General features: G+C 32.9%; 1 protein-coding gene across 1 annotated transcript; it reads right to left on the bottom strand.

Moving 5' to 3' along the window:
* Nucleotides 1-3,289: 3,289 nt before the first annotated feature.
* LOC132611603 (uncharacterized) lies at nucleotides 3,290-19,568 on the bottom strand. Its single transcript, XM_060326010.1, has 3 exons — nucleotides 19,526-19,568; nucleotides 4,015-4,274; nucleotides 3,290-3,790 (listed from the first exon to the last, which is right to left on the bottom strand). Exons 1-3 carry the CDS (start codon nucleotides 19,566-19,568, stop codon nucleotides 3,290-3,292), a joined length of 804 nt encoding a protein of 267 aa, XP_060181993.1.
* Between the last annotated feature and the right edge of the window lie 1,083 nt (nucleotides 19,569-20,651).

The raw sequence follows: 20,651 nt of genomic DNA, 5'->3' as shown, positions 1-20,651 counted from the left end.
CATTCATTTGACTCCGCAGCTCATTCTTAATAAACTTCATTGCCGAAAAAGCTCTTTCAACTGATGCAGTGGCAACTAGGAGAAGCATGTAACACCTCGTACCTTTAACGTAAGCTTTGACCATGATCCTAGACTTAGAAAATCAGATAAAGAATGTGGGAATTGGAATTTCCCTGTTCAGTTATAAGATGGGGGTTTACGCCCATGAACAGTGACCGTATTTCAGTATACGGGCCGTAATTCAAGTCGTAAACTGGTACCAAGGATTTCTGAACATTCTGGAATTTGGCATTTGGATGTCATATGGTTTAATACGGATCATATTTCAAAATACGGCCCGTATTTCAAAACTTATTTGTAATTTGGAAAAACTTCCTTGATGAAAGTTGTAGAGATTTGAAATACCTTTCCAGCGGTATATTATAGGGGTCAAACGGACACCTGTGCAAAGAGTTATGGCCATTTTACTGAAGAGACGCAGTGCTGACCGTATTTCAAAATACGGCCAGTATTTGACTGGGCGAAATTTTAATTTTCCAGAACAGTACATATTCGTCCGTATCAGTTCACATCATTATTTTTTATTCCTTCAAGCCCTAGAACGACCTCCTACCCTCTTCCATCATCAAGAACACCAAGGTAAGCCTACTCTAATTATTCCAACTCAATTCTAACATATACTTTAATAATCTAAGCAAGAAATTATTGTTCCTAATCTAGAGTTTTCAAGAATACCCATCTCAAGATTCAAGAATCAAGATTTAGGAAATCTTCTTCAAAACTCAAGTCGTTAATTCAAGTTTTGGAGCAATTAAGGTATGTAAAACCTCCATCCACATGTGGGAATCTCTACGTTCTTCCCCATGCTCTGCTTCTTGATATCCATGAAGTTCAAACCCTAGGGCATTAAACCCAACATATTGGTAGCCCGTATTTATGTATTTATGTACATGAATTTTGTATCTATATTCGTTATTGAATTCCTAATCTTCCATTACGGTTATTAGGAACCCTAAATTAATCCATGAATCATGAATTCTTCCTCATGTGTTCTCATTATGTTTATATGAAACTTTATGATTTTATCTAGCAAGTTACAAGTACGTTTTCAAGTCAATCATATATATATAATTATGAACTATTGTTATTATTCATGAATCAAGAACATGTTTGCAAGACTATGACAAGTTATCTCATGAAATCATGTTACAGGTTATTTCGTGAAATCATGATTACAAGTTATTTCACGAAAATCATGGGCTTCTTAGCCAACTATATCATGTTCATGTTTTTTGGAATTGCTTAGTTAACCGAGAAGGCTCAGATAGCATGAAACTACGTTCCCACCGTAGGATAAGAGTTGTCAGCAAGGAGGCAACACCTTCATTATGCAGTTTGGATCCTTACATGCTTATTATTACTTAAATCTCATACCCCTGGCAAGGTGTGAGTGTTCTGCTGGTAGGACGCAAGTACCAGATCATGTTGTCGATTATACTATACCGTTCCCCACGTTACAAGCAGTTTTACATACATGTATTTCCATTGATTTATTGTTTTCATACTTTACTCACGTTTCATGCTTATGTTCAAGTTATATTCAGTTTCAGTTCATGTCCTATACCTATGTTGTGCCATGTTCTTCATTTCAGCAGGTTTTACATACTAGTGCTATTCACCATGTACTAACGTCCTTTTTGCCCGGGGCCTGCACTTCACGGTGCAGATACCGATTTTCAAGAGCATACATCTGCGCAGTAGGATCACTTCAGTTATCAGCTTATTGGTGAGCCCTACTCCTCTCGGGGTTCAACATGGAGTCTGCATTAGTATTTAGTTTATGGTAGTCCAGGGCCATGTCCTGGTAGTTAGTATTCAGACATGTTTTAGAGGTTTCATAGACATATGTTAGTTCACAGAGTCAGCTATGCTTCCATCTTTGCAGACAATTATGTTTTCATGATATTTCATGCTGCGAGATAATTCCAAGACTTTATTCCGCAAATTACATTTTCATGATTCATTTAAATTGCATCATATAGATTATATTGTTTTGATGCCCATGTTGACAAGCAAGCCATGAGGTTCGCTCGGACACATGCAAGCAAGACCCGAGTGCCGTGTTACGCCCAGGCCATGGTTCGGGGCGTGACAAAGCTTAAGCAAATTTCACTAAAAGAAATACAAGAGGATAACATGAATGTTTTTTTGTCTGAACCAGTCTTTTTGAAAGATCACAAAGCCCATTTAAATCGGAGAACCTTTTATTGATATCACTAACATCAATAATGTAATTCGCAAGCTGATTCTCAAGAGAACACATACTAAATTCATCAAAGTCATCAGGATATAATTTAGCCATTCTCATTATTTTCTGGATGTCAAAACTTGAAAATGAGTCTATCGGATTCAAACAAGCAACTCTCCATAAAGCAACTCAGTTGTCTCCTCATCAAAACGATCATTAAGTTCTTGCAGTTGCCAATCAATTATTTTACAAAATACGTCAACATTTTAATAATGTAAGAAAGTATAATCAATAGGTTTATGCCGAAATCTCCTCGAGTTAACATACGACTCATCAAAATTAGGTACCACAATGTTATACTTGACACAAAACGTAGATACCTCTGCAACAAACAAATCCCATTTTTTATCTTCCCTTAACTCTTGCAACCTTATCTTTGCCACATTAACAAGTCGCACGGCATTCGCAATATCTTGCTCTTTTTTTGTAAGCATGTACTAAGGTCATTTGTAATTCCTAAAATTTCTTTCATCAAATGTAATATAATGCAACCTCGTACATTTGAGCAGCTCTGATATATCCCGTCACCCTGGCACTTTCATCAAAACTATGTGCAGTTTCAATAATAGTATTAAGTACATCCATTATTGTACCAAATTGAAGAATAAAATAATTAAAAGATTTGAAGTGAGATCCCCAACGAGCATCACAAGCTCTAGAAATACCAAGTTCTTGATGCAAGCCCCTACCAGTTTTAAGCTCGTCCTTTTCTAAAGCCTCTTGAATTGTTTTCCTTTGAGATTCTCGATATTCATCCATACATTTATAAGAAGCCGCCAACACATTCAAAATATCTGAAACCAAGTGTACAAGTTCTCCCACTTGAAGACATTTTTTTGCAACACCAACAAGAGTTAATTGAAGTTGATGAGCAAAACAATGAATGGAATGAGCCGATCTACTTTCTTTCTTAATCCACATTTTAAGGCCATTGATATCACCTTGCATATTACTTGCTCCATCATAGCATTGTCCATGCACTCAAGATAGACTCAAGGAATGTTGAGAAAGTAAATTGACAATTGCACCTTTTAGAGCTAAAGCACTAGTATTTTTAACATGAACAATGTCAAGAAGTCGCTCCATCACAAATCCCTTTCTATCAACATATCGTAAAACAACTGCCATTTGCTCCTTGCGTGATACATCAAAAGATTCATCAACCAATAAGGAAAAATAGTCAGCATTTAGTTCCTTTATGATACCCTTAATTGTTTCAATCTTGCAAGCAAGCACAATTTCTTTTTGAATCAATGGACAAGTCATTTGATCATTTTGAGGAGCCTTTTCCAATACAAAACTATGAATTTTATCACACTCTTGAGCATAAAATGAAAGAATTTCAAGAAAATTACCTCTGTTAAGTGATGCTCTAGATTCATCATGACCCTGAAGTGCCAATCCTTGTTTCACAAGAAGTCTCACTACACGAATTGAAGCTGCTAAGCTGATCTCATACCCATGCTTATCTTGAGTAAGTTTCTTATCAAATACAACATGAAAGATTGTTGTTGTCGTATTAGATCTTCACATTTTCTTTTTGATTGACTATGGATGCTATTCGGCCCACCAATATGTTTTGTCAAACTATCCTTTTTGTTCTAATTCCTAAACCCCAAACCAGACCATACATCACCTCCACCTTGACGATTGTTATTGCCCTTAAATAAATAACAATACAAACAAAAGGCTGCATCTTTACTTACATTATATTCTAACCAATCAGGAAATTCAACATACCAATCACGATTGAAACGATGCATATCTCCAGAAATCAACGTTTGAGGAAAAACTTTCAATGGAGGTTGACAAGGACGTTTCTGAAGATAATCTCTTCTAATAGCATCACGATGATTTGGATGAAAGTCCAAGATTTGAGTTCTTTCACCTGGATCGGCCTCTAAAGAACTTAAATCGAACTCTTGAGAAAAATGCAATGGTGCCACTAAATGATTCTCATTTTCTTCTGATAACGTCCAAATCCACTCCTCAAAGAGAAAGTGTACACGATCGTCTGCAATATAATTTACCCAACTATGAGTCGGGGTCGATCCCACATGGAATAATATGCTAGGCGATTTAAACAAGTAAGGAATTATCACTTTCTACGCTAAGCCAAACACTTGATAATAATTTGGTTTTTTTGATAAAATTATAACTAATGCAAAAATATAAACTAATCTAGAAAGCGAATAAAATGATCAATGGCCACAAGCTTGGATACAAGGAACTCTCAAGTAACGATTCAATATATTTTATGATTTTACAACTACGAGCGGGTTTATGTTAATAGATAATGGTTTCTAAAATCTCATTGAAAGTCTTCCAACCAAATCAATGAATTTCACTCTAAGCTTTTCCAAGCCTTAGAGTGTGAAATCAAGCACAACCAATTGAATCTCAAGTAACTTTTCTATTCCTAGCTCAAGTCATTAGATGAGGGTTATGCCCCAAATTCTTGCTATTAACTCTTTTCCTAACCTCTACTTTCTTTTCCAAGCAAAGTATGGGTATTTAGGCACAAATAATGTTGTACACCATTAAAGGACATTAAAGCTTGAAGAGTTAATAGAGAAACAATAAACCCACTTCATTGGAAATACAAATCATTCAATACATAAGCATAACAAGAGTTTTAATCCAACACTTGATAATGAATAATATCATAAACAAGATTCAAGTAATGGAATAAAATACAACACCCTTAAATAAGCAATACAAAGCAAGGAATTGAAGAAAGGGTTTAGAAATTTATCATTAGCGAGCTCCAATCTTCTCCCCCAAAGGTGTGGTGTAAAACCCTAGCTCCAAAGCTTGTGTTGAATGGCCAAAGATGAATATAATTGCTCCCTTGCCTTCCTTTTGTAGTTCCCCACTTTTTCCAAGTCCAAAAATAACAAAATAAGCCCCAGGTTTTCAGATTTGCAAATCTGTCCCGTTTTTGCAAAACTGTCCACTTTTGACAGTTTTGCAAAACTGTGCAGTTTTTGTCCAATTTGGCCTCTTTTTTACTTTATTTTCTCTTGGTTTCCTCCGATCACTTCTAAATCACATAAACCTATAAAATGGAAGTAAACGACATTAAATGCATTATTTTCTCAATCAAAACATAGCAACAATCTAAGATTAAAGAAGAAATAAGTTTGTAAAATATCAACTTATCAAACCCCCAAACTTAAACTATTGCTTGTCCTCAAGCAAATCAAATTATAATTTCCTTCAAAGGACTCCATTCAAAAGTGCACCAACATCATACCAAGTCAAAAAGGTCCACTTTAAGCACAAACACATGACTTTGATTGGTACCAACAATTAATCCAAAACATATGAATCACCAACTTCTTCTGAAAAACTTCATTTTCATTTCAAGTGCTCAAACACCAAGTTAATCAAAGTAGCAATCACGTCATGACACTAAAGCTTCAAAATTTGCCTCATTATCACAAAACAACTTTCTTTTGTTCATTCCTCTCAATTGGAAAATGGAACAAATTCACAACTTAAATTACCATGTGCCCACACACTCAAGAGAGAATCCCACACTTAGAAAATGTAATTCAAATGAGATATCAAATAGAAAGAATTAACTCTCTCTCACACAAAGATATTCAAATGCACACAAGTAGTACCATAAGCTTGCCCTTCATGTATTTCTCCACGCATGTAGACACACTTGGTTCAAAATTAACTAGGACTTAAAGGGTTGTAATGTAGGATTTTGGTTAAGGTAGGGCACAATTTGGGTAAAAGTGACTCAAAACCACCCTAAGCACTACAATTTTCAACATTCAAAGCACACTTCCTTTGAAACTTTTCCACCCCTTTCTTCATTTTTTCATTTCACCACTTAGTCTTCCCATTATTCACAACTCTTTATTCTTCTTTCATTTTTCTTTTCTTTTTATTTTTCTTTTTCAAAATAACAAGGAAGTTTTTAATTTTTTTTCCACGTTTTCACCTTTAAAGTAACCCCCACATAACAACTTTTTCCAACCATCACCCCCAAACTTAAGCTTTTAGCCTATGTTTGCACTTTCAACGCACTTAAGGAGGTAGAGTACCAAAAGATGGATCAATGAAGAACAGGGTAAAGCTTGTAACATGGTTGTCAAAGAAAAGGTTAAAGGCTCAAAAGGGGTTAACTAGGGAAAACATGCAAGGGTAGGATATTTAAGGCGCAAAAAGAGTCCAAGGAAGGCCTAACATCATTTTTTAAACCAAGTGTAGTCTAGGATTTCGCCTTGAAACACATTCCGGACAAGTTCTAGACCACAAGTAATGCAAAAGAACTCACAAAAACCTCACCACACATGGCACATGCAAACTCAAGTGAAAGTATCCAAAAACTAATTGAACAAAATGAACTCACAAAGTCAGTCATAGCCTAAAGAGACTAATTAGTGAAAGTAAGAGCCAAAAATTGAGTCTAAAAGTCACAACAATAATCCTTACTTCAATCATTTTGTTTTTTCAAAAATCAAGAATTCATACGCCAAGGTTTAAATAAGTTGGTACCAAGCAAGCCAAAATTGGTCAAGGGGAAAAAAATCACATCTCAACACCATTTTTACTCCTAAACCACCTAACTAAGAACGGAAATAAAATAATAAAAGTGACTAATCCACAACATGCCAACAAAAAAGTTTCAAAACTTTGAGCAAGTTCCATTTGTAACAACAACTATCCATAGCCACACCAACAATCATAAAACAAGTCCGGCAAGAGCACACAATATTCATACATAAGACAAAAGCCCGACAAGGGCACAAATCAAGCATAACTAAAATATAATGTGCTACCGCATGCCACCCCCAACTACAAACATTGCAGTGTCCTCACTGTACATAATCAAAACAAAACATAAAATAGTTTGAGAGCAATTAAATTTTTATTTTTTTACTGTCACGACCTGCGAACAGTACTTGCGACTCGCAGGTGATGTCACCTGGAATTTTTTTTTTTTAGCAGCAGCTACTGGTTTGTGGCTGCTCTAAAAACCCGACCTGCTCAAAACAATTCCAAAAATTCTGAAACTTTGCAGATTAGTCAAAAACCATAAACTAAACTATTCTAAAAAATAAAATTTCAAAAACAATTTAAAATTTTTAAAACGATGGGTTGCCTCCCATCAAGCACTTGATTTAACGTCGCGGCACGACGGTTACCTTTACCACTTTTCCTTCCATTTGGAAGATATGAATTTGCGCCCCAACTTTGAATCAAGATTATGATGACGCTCATGGGACGGTGGTAGAAAGTCAAAGAGTCCAACTCTCAGGTGTCGCATTTTGTACTTCTTGGCCCGTAAGTGAGGCATGCCATTTTGTCTTCTTGGCATAGTAAACTTCAAAATGAAAACGCTTTCTTCTTCATCTCCAAAATTCTCCATAGGCTTGGTTAGTTCAACTTCCATTTCACTAACCAAGCATACTGTTGAAAAATGGTTGGAATGTGGTCTAAGGCGCTCCATTTTCAAATTAGCTCCATTTTTGACATCCTCACCCACAAATGAACTAGTCCTCAAAAATTATTTTGTGAACCTTTTTATTCAACTCTAGTATCATTTCTTCAACTTCGGCATCTTACATTATTTTTGGGTTGGTCGGTTGGCAATTCATCATTAGCTCTTGAAAATCAATCTTGATCACTTTTTCATTGGAAACCAACTTAAAACAACTATCCATGACTATTTGACGTTGAGTATTGCATACCTCAACTTTTGCATTCAATTAGGCTTTCAAGTCACGGATAGCAATTTCAAGTTTCTTCAACTCTTGACTTTGCTCAACATGGATTTTTAAAATTTCTTCCATCATCCTCGAAATGCCTTCACGATGATCCTCATAGGCTTCAAGTTGTTGAGCTTGAGTCATAAGCCAATCTTAGCTCACAATTTCCACTTTGTCAAGGCCTTCTTCAAGTTGAGAGTCATTCAAAGCTTGTAAAAATCCACCCTTGGAGAAATTCATGTTTTGGCCACCTTCTTGTCTACTTTCAACACCCTCAAGTTGTTGTGCATTATGAGTCTGAACCAATAATTTAATTTGATCCTCCAAGGTGTGAATAGCTTTGTCATTGCAATTAATTTGCTTGCCTCAAGTCATCAAGTGGTTGCCTCAAGTCCTTAACCGCTAAGTCCTGTTTTTCCACTTTTTCAAGGATGGTCTCCAACATGAGCATTATCCTCTCATTTTGAGCATTTGAGGCTTCTTCCACTTCCATATCCCTACTATTATCAAAATCAAAACTAGAATAGTCATAGTGGGGGTTCGGGGAAGGGAAGGACAAATAAGCACAATTATCCCAAGGACCATTTTGACCACCACACCTATCACAAATACTCCACTCATAGGATTGGGATTGTGCGCACAATCCGCCCCTGGAAGAATTCAAACAATTTTGCCATGAGTGTGGTCCTTCACAATAAAGACAAGGGTCATCAAAGTATGAACAACTGCCATCCGACCAATTTTCATTATATGATGCCATTTTTTTTTATTTCATATAAAAATCAAATAAAGCAACGAAACAACAACACAAATATTCACAAGTTTGGACCAAAGCAAGCAAGCTTAAATCCCAAACTAACTCAAATACGTCAAATTGTTCCCCGGCAACGGCGCCAAAATTGATAACGTCCAAATTCACTCCTCAAAGAGAAAGTGTACACGATCGTATGCAATATAATTTATCCAACTATGAGTCGGGGTCGATCCCACAGGAAACAATATGCTAGGCGATTTAAACAAGTAAGGAATTATCACTTTCTAGTCTAAGCCAAACACTTGATAATAATTTGATTTTTTGATAAAATTATAACTAATGCAAAAATATAAACTAATCTAGAAAGTGAATAAAATGGTCAATGGCCACAAGCTTGGATACAAGGAACTCTCAAGTAACGATTCAATATATTTTATGATTTTACAACTACGAGCGGGTTTATGTTAATAAATAATGGTTTCTAAAATCTCATTGAAAGTCTTCCAACCAAATCAATGAATTTCACTCTAAGATTTTCCAAGCCTTAGAGTGTGATATCAAGCACAACCAATTGAATCTCAAGTAACTTTCCTATTCCTAGCTCAAGTTATTAGATGAGGATTATGCCCCAAATTCTTGCTATTAACTCTTTTCCTAACCTCTACTTTCTTTTCCAAGCAAAGTATGGGTATTTAGGCACAAATAATGTTGTACACCATTAAAGGACATTAAAGCTTGAAGAGTTAATAGAGAAACAATAAACCCACTTCATTGGAAATACAAATCATTCAATACATAAGCATAACAAGAGTTTTAATCCAACACTTGATAATGAATAATATTATAAACAATATTCAAGTAATGGAATAAAATACAACACCCTTAAATAAGCAATACAAAGCAAGGAATTGAAGAAAGGGTTGAGAAATTTATCATTAACGAGCTCCAATCTTCTCCCCCAAAGGTGTGGTGTAAAACCCTAGCTCCAAAGCTTGTGTTGAATGGCCAAAGATGAATATAATTGCTCCCTTGTCTTCCTTTTGTAGTTCCCCACTTTTTCCAAGTCCAAAAATAACAAAATAAGCCCTAAGTTTTCAGATTTGCAAATCTGTCCCGTTTTTGCAAAACTGTCCACTTTTGACAGTTTTGGATAACTGTGCAGTTTTTGTCCAATTTAGCCTCTTTTTGACTTTATTTTCGCTTGGTTTATTCTAATCACTTCTAAATCACATAAACCTATAAAATGGAAGTAAACGACATTAAATGCACTATTTTTTCAATCAAAACATAGCAACAATCTAAGATTAAAGAAGAAATAAGTTGGTAAAATACCAACTTATCATCTTCCCGATTTGGTTGACTATGATAGCCCGAACTTGAATTTGATACCTTGGTGAAGTACTTATTCATTGACTCTTGGATCTAATTAAGATTGTTGATTCGTTAAATAAATATCTCAATGCTAAATATAGTTGATTCTTTAAACAGATTTGACCATTTGACAAGAATAACACATGTTGATCAGTGGAGATTTACAAAGAAGAATAAGGAACATTTTTTGTGGTCCTTTAATTTATTGGTAAATACACATTTATGTGGCACATAAAATGAGTAATCTAAAACACGGTGTTCTATTCTTGATGAGTTGATATTAAAGTTAAATATCTAGCAGATACCAAAAAAATCATAAATTTGTTAGATATTTTTTTTCCAAAATTTGAAACCTCAACATTACAAATAATGGTGAAAGCTAACAGTGGGACAATTGATGTTGAACAAAACAATTGGATAAAAGAGTGACAAGAACCAGAAGACTTGGACTTGCAATTTGCAAACCCCACATTAGATACTTAACAAATAACAACTTTGACCTGTGTGTGTATGCATGTATATATATATAGAAGGAGAAGAAAACAATTTATAATCACTTGGATGGAATCATAGAAAAGGTACATCAATATAACATTCACATGATTCACAATGATTCAAAATCTTGCAAGCATGTGTTGCTTAGCAGTCACCAGAGAAAGCTATTATAGTTGGAAAGAAATTCCTAATTCCACCACATTTTTGAAAAAAAAAAAAAATTAGAAGTAGCTAAACGGCGTCGTCTGTTTTTCAGAAATTAAATGAAAAAAATAATAAGAGCTAAACTTTAAAAAATATGATGTCCCTCAGGCTAGAACCCAGGACTTAGAGATTTATTTTGAACATCCTGAAACCGTTGAGCTAGCCTTTTCCATGTTGTTGAGGGTGTTCAAAACATATATATCTACATAGACTCAGAAAATTTACCCTATATCTACAGTGGAATTTTTCGCCGAGGGTGTTCGGGTGAACACCCTGTGCTGCCTATAAATCTGCCCCTACACCCCACAACCACTCACCCCCACCTTACCCCACACTACCCCCACCCTCATCCCACAACCACCCACCCCTCCGCCACCCCCACCCACTATCCCTCACCACTACACAACCCCAACACCATAACTACTCACCCCCACCCTACAACCCATTATCCCCACCCTCACCCCACGATCACCCACCTCACACCACCCACCCCTCCACCACCCCCACCCACCACCTACTTAGTTCCTATTTTATCCTTTACCTTAGTTTTATTGATATTTATAAACTAATTTCTAATTAAGAGTTAAGGGTATTTTAGTAAACGTACAAGTTATTATACAAGTACTGTAAAGTCAAACCAAACAATAGAAATGTTATTAAATCACAACAAAAGATACAGTCTATCCAAACATTGTGTTCATTAATACATTATAATACAGTACGACACCATATTGTACCATACCATATGGTACATTAATGAATCACGGGAAACAACCATCCAATTTTATAATTTTAAAACTGGAATCTTCTAGTACCATGTCTAATTTAATTTCAGGTGCTAAATTCATTACCACCAACAAGTTGTGGTGGGGGTAATAAGGTATTATTTCATCTTTATCAAAGATCTAGGATAAGAGATCATTTTATCTCCATAATAGGACTTTCCGGCATAAAGCTATAAAGTGGGTAGCGGACAAATAAAATACTAAACTCATTCATTTTCAATTACTAGTATTCGTACTCGCGCGTTGTGCGATCAATGTCAAATGGAATTAATCGTAAATTATTACTCAAATCTATTTACAATATGTCTGTATTTCCTTCAATATTTAGATTGATAGTTTTGTGGAGACCACTATTTTATCTAGTCAATTTTTAATACTCCTCCTTTATTTTTCTGGTCAAGTAATATTCTATTGCATGTAAAGGATAATTAAAGGTTGTTAAAGTGATTCCTTAAAAAACTTTTAGGGTAGAAAAAGAAGTTTGAAATCTAACTTTTATAGCTACTTTCTTTCACAACTATTGAATTTCATTTTTACCCGTTCCAATCCATATTCATATTCTCTGAAAAGAATCTATACTAATAGTTAGGGTTTTCCAATTACTCCTAACTTAATTCCTCTTTATAGTAAAAATATTCGTTTTTATCTTTCATTTAAAGAAAAATACAAACTACGTACTTTTTAGAAAGTTTATATTCCAAATTAAATTCCAGCTATTAAAAAAAATCAATTCAAACATTAACTACACTCATGTTATTTTAGTGTTCATTAATATCCTCCAAAACTTGTCATGTAATTTTTAATAATTCACCGCTTAGTTAAATATCATTTTACGTTATATGCATACCTTATCAGATTTTCTTATAGTTAGTCAATATGTTTATCATATATTTCTTGATATAGAAAAGTAGGAAAAAAAAACTATATTCCATAAATAGAAGAGAAGTGTCTTTAAGCTAATTGATTAGAGCTTGTAATTAGAAATAAATGAACCTACATTCTTTCTAACCCTTAAACAAAAAATAAAAACAAATTACTTAGATAACATAAACTAATTGAGTTTTGTAAATTTATTTATGTGATTGTAAGACATAAATTATGTTGAAGTCCATTATCATATATATTCACCAAAATAACAAACTTGCTCTATCATTACCTTTTTTTTGGAGTTCAAATAATGATGGTCCATTTCCTTAGACAAAAATCAAAGATGAACCATGAACCTGCACTGAGAAAAAAGATAATGGATACAATATTATACGTATTCATCATTAAATTGTTGTTATTTCTTGTATCAATATAACATTCACATGATTCACAATGATTCAAAATCTTGCAAGCATGTGTTGCTTAGCAGTCACCAGAGAAAGCTACTGTAGTTGGAAAGAAATTCCGGCCGGCGGGAGGTGATCCGGTGGCTGCGGCGGTGCTTTGTAATTTGTGAATTGTTATACCCAAGTGTTGGTGGAAACAAGGTTTACTGGGAGCTGATTTTGACTTTTGGATTTTTGGGATTAAAAATTCCTAATTCCACCACATTTTTGAAAAAAAAAATTAGAAGTAGCTAAACGGCGTCGTCTGTTTTTTCAGAAATTAAATGAAAAAAATAATAAGAGCTAAACTTTAAAAAATATGATGTCCCTCAGGCTAGAACCCAGACTTAGAGGTTTATTTTGAACACCCTGAAACCGCTGAGCTAGCCTTTTCCATGTTGTTGAGGGTGTTCAAAACATATATATCTACATAGACTCAGAAAATTTACCCTATATCTACAGCGGAATTTTCGCCGAGGGTGTTCGAGGAAAACCCTGTGCTGCCTATAAATCCGCCCCTGCACCCCACAACCACTCACCCCCACCTTACCACACACAACCCCGACCCTCACCCACTATCCCTCACCACTACACAACCCCAACCCCATAACTACTCACCCCCACCGTACCACCCATTATCCCCACCCTCATCCCATGATCACCCACCTCACACCACCCACCCCTCCACCACCCCCACCCACCACTTACTTAGTTCCCATTTTATCCTTTACCTTAGTTTTATTGATATATATAAACTAATTTCTAATTAAGAGTTAAGGATATTTTAGTAAACGTACAAGTTATTATACAAGTACTATAAAGTCAAACCAAACAATAGAAATGTTATTAAATCACAACAAAAGATACAGTCTATCCAAACATTGTGTTCATTAATACAGTATAATACAGTACAACACCATATTGTACCATACCATACAGTAAATTAATGAATCACGGGAAACAACCATCCAATTTTATAATTTTAAAACTGGAATCTTCTAGTACCATGTCTAATTTAATTTCAGGTGCTAAATTCATTACCACCAACAAGTTGTGGTGGGGGTGATAAGGTATTATTTCATCTTTATCAAAGATCTAGGATAAGAGAGCATTTTATCTCCATAATAGGACTTTCCGGCATAAAGCTATAAAGTGGGTAGCGGACAAATAAAATACTAAACTCATTCATTTTCAATTACTAGTATTCGTACTCGCATGATGCGCGATCAATGTCAAATGGAATTAATCGTAAATTATTACTCAAATCTATTTACAATATGTCTGTATTTCCTTCAATATTTAGATTGATAGTTTTGTGGAAACCACTATTTTATCTAGTCAATTTTTAATACTCCTCCTTTATTTTTCTGGTCAAGTAATATTCTCTTGCATGTAAAGGATAATTAAAGGTTGTTAAAGTGATTCCTTAAAAAACTTTTAGGGTAGAAAAAGAAGTTTGAAATCTAACTTTTATAGCTACTTTCTTTCCCAACTATTGAATTTCATTTTTACCCGTTCCAATCCATATTCATATTCTCTGAAAAGAATCTATACTAATAGTTAAGGTTTTCCAATTACTCCTAACTTAATTCCTCTTTATAGTAAAAATATTCGTTTTTATCTTTCATTTAAAGAAAAATACAAACTACGTACTTTTTAGAAAGTTTATATTCCAAATTAAATTCCAGCTATTAAAAAAATCAATTCAAAATTAACTACACTCATGTTATTTTAGTGTTCATTAATATCCTCCAAAACTTGTCATGTAATTTTTAATAATTCACCGCTTAGTTAAATATCATTTTACGTTATATGCATACCTTATTAAATTTTCTTATAGTTAGTCAATATGTTTATCATATATTTCTTGACATAGAAAAGCAGGAAAAAAAAACCTATATTCCATAAATAGAAGAGAAGTGTCTTTAAGCTATTTGATTAGAGCTTGTAATTAGAAAGAAATGAACCTACATTCTTTCTAACCCTTAAACAAAAAATAAAAACTAATTACTTAGATAAGATAAACTAATTGAGTTTTGTAAATTTATTTATGTGATTGTAAGAGATAAATTATGTTGAAGTCCATTATCATATATATTCACCAAAATAACAAACTTTCTCTATCATTACTTTTTTTTCGGAGTTCAAATAATGATGGTCCATTTCCTTAGACAAAAATCAAAGATGAACCATGAACCTGTACTGAGAAAAAAGATAATGGATACAATATTATACGTATTCATCATTAAATTGTTGTTATTTCTTGTATCAATATAACATTCACATGATTCACAATGATTCAAAATCTTGCAAGCATGTGTTGCTTAGCGGTCACCAGAGAAAGCTACTGTAGTTGGAAAGATATTCCGGTCGGCGGGCGGTGATCCAGTGGCTGCGGCGGTGCTTTGTAATTTGTGAATTGTTATACCCAAGTGTTGGTGGAAACAAGGTTTACTGGGAGCTGATTTTGACTTTTGGATTTTTGGGATTAAAAATTCCTAATTCCACGACATTTTTGAAAAAAAAAAATTAGAAGTAGCTAAACGGCGTCGTCTGTTTTTCATCAATTAAATGAAAAAATTAATAAGAGCTAAACTTTAAAAAATATGATGTCCCTCAGGCTAGAACCCAGGACTTAGAGATTTATTTTGAACACCCTGAAACTGCTGAGCTAGCCTTTTCCATGTTGTTGAGGGTGTTCAAAACATATATATCTACATAGACTCAGAAAATTTACCCTATATCTACAGTGGAATTTTTCGCCGAGGGTGTTGATGTGCCGCTAATTTGTGGCACATTAGACACCTTTTTACTATGAATTTTGGTTGTTTTCAAGTAAGTCTAGTTCTTGTTAATATGTTTTGTTGTGTTTTAGGAAAACAATGGCCCAAAAGCAAAAGGCAAAGAACAAAAGAAAATTTGGCCAGAAATGAAGAATCGACGTTCCATCGATCAGCCGACGAACCGTCCTTTAAAGCGTCGATAAGCTCGATTTTCCAGTGATGACAAAGTTGAAGACGACAAAGGACGGAGGCATCGACGCAGCGTCGAACTGATCGACGCTTCGTCGTTTGTGTCGTCAAGCAGGATCTCTCAACAAGAGGAGAAAAAGACGGAATACTCGACGGAGAGTCGAACTGGTCGATGGCACCGTCGAATGGAACACATTGCTAAAGGTACAAAAGACGGAGAAATCGATGAATCGTCGAACGATCGACGGTCCGTCGATCTTGCTATCGGGGGCAATTTTGTCAGTTTCTGCTATGCGTTTTTTGAGCCTATTTAAAGAACATTTTAGGTTTGTTTTGGTACTAGTATTCGTACCTGCGCGACGCGCGGTCGGTATCAAACGAAATTAATCATAGAAAATTATTATCTTATTTGTTTGACATATTTATAATTATTTAATTTGTGAAATATTAAAAATTATTACTGATTAACATCATGAGTAATGTAAAACTTAAATAAAGATTTACTGAAAATTAGTTGATGCTGAAATAATATTAAATTATAGTTTTACTTATTTGAGCACATCGAATTATATTAATTTAACAAATATTTAATTATCATCTTGTGATGATTAACCTTATATCATTACACAATCCTGATCATCATCTCTAACATATAAAAAATCATATCACTACAAAAGAAAAAGTTTATTTGGCATAACTATTATTTATGGTATTTACTTCTAAATGTGGTTTGGAAAGAAAAGAATTTATGAATGTTGTGTTATAAATTTACCCACATGATATTTTGTTTTGGTATTTTTAAAATTTTTTAATTTGGTACTTAGCTCTTCTATTTTTCTTTATCACTAAATCTTTCGACAAACATTTTGCACGGACAATATTAAGTCTGATAATATTCTACAAAACACAATGTAACCAAATCTATTGGGAGGAAAATATTTTTGTTCACAACTCTTCAATTTCTTAAATTATGAAAATATTATTTAGAGTTTAACCCATTTCACTTCATATTTTTCTACTGATTCACTAAAATATGTATAAATATACGTTGTACATTCTTTCTCTCGTATTATCCAATTACTTCATTATATTCTTAAAATTAACAAGTATAAATCGTTCCCCCCCCCACCCACAACCCTTATATTCGTATTAATTATTATTAAATATACTCTATTATATTCAATATTTTAAATTTTAAATAATTCGTTCACAACTCTTACGCTCCCCCCCCCACCCACAACCCTCTAGTATTATCCAATTACTTCATTATATTCTTAAAATTAATTCTTAGTTTTCTCTCTATAAGTTTTCTATCTCTAATAATATAATTTCAAATATTCTTATTTTAACTTCTAATAAGTCTTATACTCTGGGAGGTTACCTTTTAAAAGTAAGACAAATATTTTGAGTTAGAGTATTAGCAATAACCCATTCTAGCTCTTATATTTTTCTTTATCACGAATATATCACTTAAATATTATTTCTAATTATTTCAGTTTTTGATTTACTTCAAAACTATTATTTTGTTAGTCACTGAAAATTACCCCCAACCCCCAAATAACCAAATCTATATGAAAATATTTCATTGTTCACAACTCTTCAATTTCTTAAATTATGAATAATATTTTGTGTATTATCCAATTACTTCATTATATTCTTAAAATTAATTCCAAGTATAAATATACCCCCCCCCCCCCCCTCTTTGTACATTCTTTCTCTCGTATTTAATTAGTTTTCTACATATTATATTCAATATTTTATATTTTAAATCTTCCGTTATGAAGTCTTAGCTATAATTTATTTTTTTATAATATAATTCCAAATATTCTTATTTTAAATTCTAATAAGTCTTATACTTTGGGAGGTTACCTTTTAAAAGTAAGACAAACATTTTGAGTTAGAGTATGAGCAATAACCCATTCTAGCTCTTCTATTTTTCTTTATCACTAATATACCACTAAAATATTATTTCTAGTTATTTCAAATTTTGGATTTACTCATATTAGATCATATTGCCTTAAAATTTCAAAACTATTATTTTGTTACTCAATGAAGATTACCCCCAACCCCCAAATAACCAAATCTATATGTAAATATTTCATTGTTCACAACTCTTCAATTTCTTATATTATGAACCCCCCCCCCCCCCCCCCCCCGAATTTCTTTGCACATTCTTTCTCTTGTATTTAATTAGTTTTCTCCATTTAACATTTCTACCTATAGTCAAAATTATATCATATTTAAAACTGAAGTGTAACTTTGAATTCAACCAAAGTATAAATACAGAAGTTATTTTCTTATCTTATCATGAAATCTACTGATATTTTCAATTATTATTTTGTATTACATGCAATTGAGTTTTCTTATCTTAAATGGAAGAATATTTAAGAAACTATAAGGAAAGATACAACTTTCAAATTAGAAAAATAAGTATGTTGAAAAAGATTTTCTTTCAAAAACAAAACAGCCATAAGGATGAAAAGAAATGGGTCGGTTTTGGGTTAAAACCAAAACCAAACCAATATAATCGGTTTTTAAAATTATTAAAACAAAACCAAATCAAATATAATACATATCCGTCAGTTTGGTTGAGGTCGGTTTGGGTCGGTTTTTCGTTTTTTAAGAACATTAACGGTATTTCTCTCTTTCATGATATTTTTCCTACAATTAGGAGAGAGTTTTCTATCCCTTTCCAACTTATAATCTGTTATTACCCTTTAATTGCGGTAGCTATAGTTTCTTGCATTATGGAGAAAATGTCTTAGGATTTATGATTTCAATTAAGTGAATAAAATTTATAATAAATACAAAAAATAAATCTAGGTAAATCTCATATAGTTATTTTCTTGAATAAATGAGTTTGAGTTTATGGATTTCTTTTTTAAAATCGGCTTAAGGTATAAAGTTCATTAGCTTATTAGAGATAAAAAAATTCTTAAAAATTATATAAATTATTCAAAAGTATTTATAAAAAATCAATATATATATATATATATATAAAATTATGTATAAAATCTGTCGGTTTGGTTTTTTTCTTCTGTTTGCTTTTAGTATAACCAAAACCAAACCAAATATTATCGGTTTTTAAAATTTCAAAACCAAACCAAACCTAACCCAAGTAAATATCGGTTTATTTAATCGGTTTGTTTTTTATTTTCTGTTTGGATCGGTTTTTAACCAAACCGTGAACACCCCTAGAAATGGGATTAGTCAGTTAGACATGTTATCTTTTATTATATTTGTCCAAACCAACCTTATTAATTAAAAATTATCTGATTCATTTGCACCTTAGAAGGAAGGACTCCTTCCAATAACTGACCAACATTATAAATGATATCAACAAAATATCAATCAGACATACCTAATGTATGCTGCAGATTCAATAAGTTATACAATGAACAAATTTAGCAATGACATTTATATTTTAATTATTAATACTCGTATAAAAATTGATTACCACTTTACAGTAGGCTTCTTGTTTTAATGATAGAAATAAGCTAGCTTCGTGTTACCGGTATAGTAAAAGAGGAATGTACTGTAGGGTAAATGTAGTTGCATAAACTAATAGAATGTACACATTTTATTTTGACATACCTCCCGCACAAACATCACGCAATACACTACGAACTTGCTGCATTGTTACCTTGCTTTAAAAAATTTCCTTCTGTAACAATAATTTTTTGAGAAATATATAATTATGTCAATCATCAAGTTCACGGCAAAACAATGAAATAAGTGTAAATAAATATGTCATGATTAAAAGATAAGTAACATCTATTATATAAGCCAAAACATAATTTTCTTCTGTCAAAATAAAACCAATTTCTTTTGCCTTAAAAAATGATATGGAATTTGATGCAAACATAAAAGTAATTATATGAACAGAAGATCGAAAATAGAGAACATAGCTTAAGACTTTCCATAGCAGTTTATACAAAAGCAAAAACCGCGTAATTTTAATGATTTTACCCCTTGAAAATCTAAAATCGAAATGACACAAATACCCTTAGGTTGAAATTTAATCACCAAAAACAGGCATGTCGATCCAAGCATTATATTCAATTCACTCTTCTAATATCGTGTGTGTGTGTGTGTGTGTGTGTATATATATATATATATATATATATATATATATATATATAATCTCCTGGTGCTACTTACATCAAACATAGAAACATATGGAGCATGTATATATTAGAAGAATTCTTCTACTTTAATAAAAATGGAATCGAGAAGCAAAAAAAGTATCAAAAATAATATACATGAATGAATTTAAATTACCTCTAAAAAACTCACACATCATACGTGCATCAATGGCCAATAGAACTTACTATTAAGGATCACAATAACAACATAATCTTTATGTTTTCTTGAAAGACTAAGCAAGAAATGATACATAGAATAAATATTTGAGAGAGAAGTTATGTAAAGAAAGAAATTAAATTACCTCTGCAAAGTACAAAGTGATATGTGGCTGTGGAAATAGCTGATAGAGTTTAATGTAAAAGCATAAATATAGCAAAGAATAAAATGTTTGAGTTCATGTAGAACTTTTCAATCGTGAGGTCTCAGTTCCTTTAGTTTTTAAATGAAAATTATTGATATCATGCATGATATACTTATCCTATTATCTCTCATTCAAGATTTCTATCTTTTATCTAGCTTGAAGCTCAACAAACATTTAAATGTAAATACTTATCCTATCTCTAATTAATTAAAA

Source organism: Lycium barbarum, chromosome 9, assembly GCF_019175385.1.
Source record: "Lycium barbarum isolate Lr01 chromosome 9, ASM1917538v2, whole genome shotgun sequence".
In the NCBI taxonomy this organism is placed as follows: Eukaryota; Viridiplantae; Streptophyta; class Magnoliopsida; order Solanales; family Solanaceae; genus Lycium; species Lycium barbarum.
Note: the sequence above shows the minus strand (reverse complement) of the source record. Positions and strands in the feature narration are given on the sequence as shown.